Below are 4,240 nucleotides of genomic sequence, written 5' to 3' on the forward strand. Positions count from 1 at the left end.
TGCCAGGAAGAGAGTTGAGAACAAAAATTCAGTGACTATATGACTAGTTTGACGGTTATTTGTGTTAACGAAGAACGATACTGGCTTGTAAATACTTTTATGAAAGTCGGTCGTTCACACCGTCATGAACATGACATTGGACAATTGTGACGCTTCACCCTCAAGCAAATAATATTGTCGAAACGGGCACTATCCTCTTGCTACAATCAAGAGCTATGATCACGAGAATGTAGCTATATATATATACACCGCAGGAATTCTTATCCAACGGTACCAGATCGTACGTAAACAAAATTCCTCAAGAAGAGTACCTGGCACGCAATGACTCGGTACGACGATGACCATGTCGCCACGGGTAAATTGCAGTACATGGTGCATTACAGGTTTATAAGATAAAAATATAAAGCGCTATACGAATAAATTAGATTTTTCATATACGTTCTATAGATTTTATTTTGTTTTCTCTTTCTAATCGTACACTGAATTCCATTAATGCCTGGACCTGTCAATTGTTACACCGACCGTTCAAGTTGCACATATGACAGGTCCAGGCATTAATGGAACTCAGCGTACTTCTTCTTTACCATAGAATAGTAGAAATAACAATAAAAATCATTACAACAACAATAATAATAATGATAAGCGAATGTATCGAAACAAAACAAAATGTTTGTATCCGTATCATGTTGTAGAATCAATTTCAGTACAATTTTTACGGAAATAATCATCTGCGAAAGCAACGTTATGAGACAGTCGATGAATGCAACGTTGTTTACTTCCGAATGAACTCGGCTTTCCTGATTATACGTTTGCCCAGATATAGAAAAGCACGCGTTCGTAGATAAACACGCGTATTGCAGTTAACGCACGTACGAACTGCACGTGGGAGTTCGATGTGCACAAACTGATGGTCATATACAGGGTGATTCAGAAAAACCTACGGACCGGAGAATTCCGGGTTCGGAACGACATTTTGAACAAACGTACTTAGCCAAATTTTTTTATTTGCAATAGTTTTCAAACAGGAAGCAATAGAATTTGGGGTTTCTCAGCCAATCCGAAGGCCGCCTGCCACCATATGATGGGCGACGCCTCAGTGGCGTTTAATTTGGGGGCTAAACAAGGTTCTTGCGTAAGCATAGTATGATGACAATGCAGTCATCTGTTTTGATCAACACCGCGCGAAGCAAACTTCCACGCAAAGGCTTTTTGCATATGGACTGACGTTTGCCTCGTTCGTGGAATGCTTGTTTAACCAAGTCGAGATGTCAGAAACATCTTGGTTCAGTGATCAAATGCTTGACAGATGATTTCGAACGTTAAGTGGAAATGCTGTGGTCTAAATTTTCAGCTCTAGGTGGACGTAAATATTAACATTATAAATGATATTAGAATGATTATCCCACTTCAATGTACGAGGAGTTGAATTGAAAAAGTTGAATGAATTATTTGGAAAATGCATAAAGAATGAAAAGAAATAGAAAAATGAAAATAAAAATCGAGAAGGGAAACGAATTTTAGAATGTAGAATTTTTCTCAAAGTTATTGATTAATGAGATCATGGCCACTATTTAAAAATCTGCAGAAAAATCTGATTTTTTTACACAGCATAGAAAAATGTTCGAAAATGACGGTAAAAAAAATTGAGGGGAGGTTACCGAACATTTAAGCAAGAAAATAAGTATTAAAAATTGGACATCGTAGTGGCAGTAAATGGATCGTGATTTTTCAATCAAATTTAAGGGATCGTAAATGCTGGAAAAAAAAAAATTAAATCATATACGTATTCGTTGAACATGTATCTTGTTAATGGCGTTATAAAAATATCAGGTCACCGAAACTTTAAGAATGAAATCATAAATTAACTACGATTATCGCTCACGATGAGTCGTTGAATACTAGGTTCGGTACGACATCGGCAACACCACTCTATCAGCTGTTTATATATATGTTTAGTTGTGACGTGCTTACATTAGTGTATCGGTACTGTACAGACGTGTATACTTTCTCGGTATAATTAATAGAAAAATGTTTTTGTTCATATTTATACAAATATTGTGATAACAAAAATATTTGTAATCACAAATAATGACGTAACCTCAAATTCAAATAAATTGTTGGTTATGTGTATCAAGTCATATGTGAGTGACAAGCCATCAGTTTACCGTTGGCAAGATAGATATATCTCTCGACCAACAACAAAGTTGCCAAATCAAAAAGTTAACTAGTCAAATTTTTACTAATAATGATATTTTTTTTTTATATAATTGATAATTACAACGGACTAATTGATTAGTTATGTTAATTTTTAAATCTATAAATTTTGAGAGAATATAATAGCACCAATCCCTTATCATGACAAAAAATTCAGTTGTTCAACGCTCGTGTGGTGGGAATGATCTCATTAAACTGTCTGTCAACAAAAAAATCGCAAAATTTTCTCCTTTCAAAATGGCTCAATGGACACGCATCGAAACGAGAAGTTGGATTCATTTTTATTCGTACGTGAGCTTTCTTGGATTCTTAGATTCAATTGATTAAGCAGTTCCATTTTCGTCCTCGTCTTCGTTCTCGTTTTCGTTTTCGTCTTCACACTCGTTTTCGTACTCATTCTCGTCTTCGTACTCGTTCTCGTCCTCGTACTCGTCTTCGTTCTCGTCTTCGCACTCGTTTTCGTACTCATTCTCGTCTTCGTACTCGTTTTCATCCTCGTACTCGTCTTCGTCCTCGTCTTCGTTCTCGTCTTCGTACTCGTCCTCATACTCGTCTTCGTCCTCGTCTCCGTTCTCGTTTTCGTATTCGTTCTCGTCCTCGTACTCGTCTTCGTCTTCGTTCTTGTACTCGTCTTTGTCCTCGTCTTTATTCTCGTCTTCGCACTCATTTTCGTACTCATTCTGGTCTTCGTACTCGTTCTCGTCCTCGTACTCGTTTTCGTACTCGTTCTCGTCTTCGTACTCGTCTTCGTCCTCGTCTTCGTTCTCGTTCTCGTCTTCGTACTCGTCCTCGTACTCGTCTTCGTCCTCGTCTCCGTTCTCGTCTTCGTACTCGTTCTCGTCCTCGTACTCGTCTTCGTCCCCGTCTTTGTTCTCGTCTTCGCACTCATTTCCGTACTCATTCTGGTCTTCGTACTCGTTCTCGTCCTCGTCCTCGTACTCGTTTTCGTACTCATTCTCGTCTTCGTACTCGTACGAAACGTTTCGAACAAGTACGAAAACGAGAATGAGTACGAACTTGTTCGAAACGTTTCGTACGAGTAGCGGTACTTTTTAGGCACTTTAAAAGACGAAAAATAATTTCATTATGATGACTAAATGTTGGTTTTTCTTACGTACCTGTCATTTCCGAATAAGTGTATGGAATTTCATAGATTTATTAAGGTTGTTGCTAAATCTTTTGAGAGGGTGGGGGTAAGGGACGGAACTCCTATGCTTATGCATTGAGTGATGTCAGCAATGCCAACTTATATAGATAATAAATGATTACTTTTAATTCAGATGAACAATGTGAAAATTTTCAACTCTGTGAATGATAATATTGATTATAATTCAGAAATACGTTCATTTTAATCACCCAAAGTTGATAGAAAATTTATTCTCGATGATTGAAAATTGCGTTGAAATACCAACAAAGTTTGGCAACGTTGTGTGATTTCTTCATATTCAGCTGTTGGATTGGATGCAGTGAGACCTATATGCCTCTGTGTTTTCGTGTCATTTTTTTTCATCCGGCGTTTTTGGAAGTTATCATGTCAACGACTGCGGTAAACGAAAATGATGGAGAACAAATTCAAAAAAACCTCAAACTCATCGATGGAATGGTCGATTTGTCAGTTCTCGCGTTTATAAGCATCGCACTATGTTCATTAAAGCTGGAAAAAAACGAAAAGTGATTTGTGACGAGAATGTCAAAAGTTTCGAATCAATTGATGTCGAGGGCCGTCGCATTGTAAAAGTGTGAATCATGAATCTGTCACGGAATTGCTCCCGTTAGTATCGTAGTTGCAATGTTGCCGCATTTCTACACGGCAGTCTCAGTTAACCCGATATGATCGTGATGCAGTCACATATTTTCGGCGATTTTTTGTTATTTTAGTCGGTAAACTATCTGTTCTTTTCAATAAAATCATTCTATATATCGTCCTCATCTGAACTGTCGTTTTTCAAATGAATTTCTTCATTAATACGAGTGATATAAGCAAAAAAGTGTGAAGGCAACGACTCTGTCCCATTCAACAGATGTA

General features: G+C 37.5%; 1 protein-coding gene across 1 annotated transcript; it reads left to right on the top strand.

Annotated features, from left to right (window-relative positions):
- The first annotated feature begins 321 nt into the window (after window positions 1-321).
- LOC122419434 (uncharacterized protein DDB_G0271670-like) lies at window positions 322-3,270 on the top strand. The gene is made up of 2 exons (XM_043433979.1): window positions 322-355; window positions 2,546-3,270. The coding sequence occupies exons 1-2, from the start codon at window positions 322-324 to the stop codon at window positions 3,268-3,270; spliced, it is 759 nt and encodes a 252-aa protein (XP_043289914.1).
- Window positions 3,271-4,240: the final 970 nt, after the last annotated feature.

Source organism: Venturia canescens, chromosome 1 (genome assembly GCF_019457755.1).
Source record: "Venturia canescens isolate UGA chromosome 1, ASM1945775v1, whole genome shotgun sequence".
NCBI classification, from domain to species: Eukaryota; Metazoa; Arthropoda; class Insecta; order Hymenoptera; family Ichneumonidae; genus Venturia; species Venturia canescens.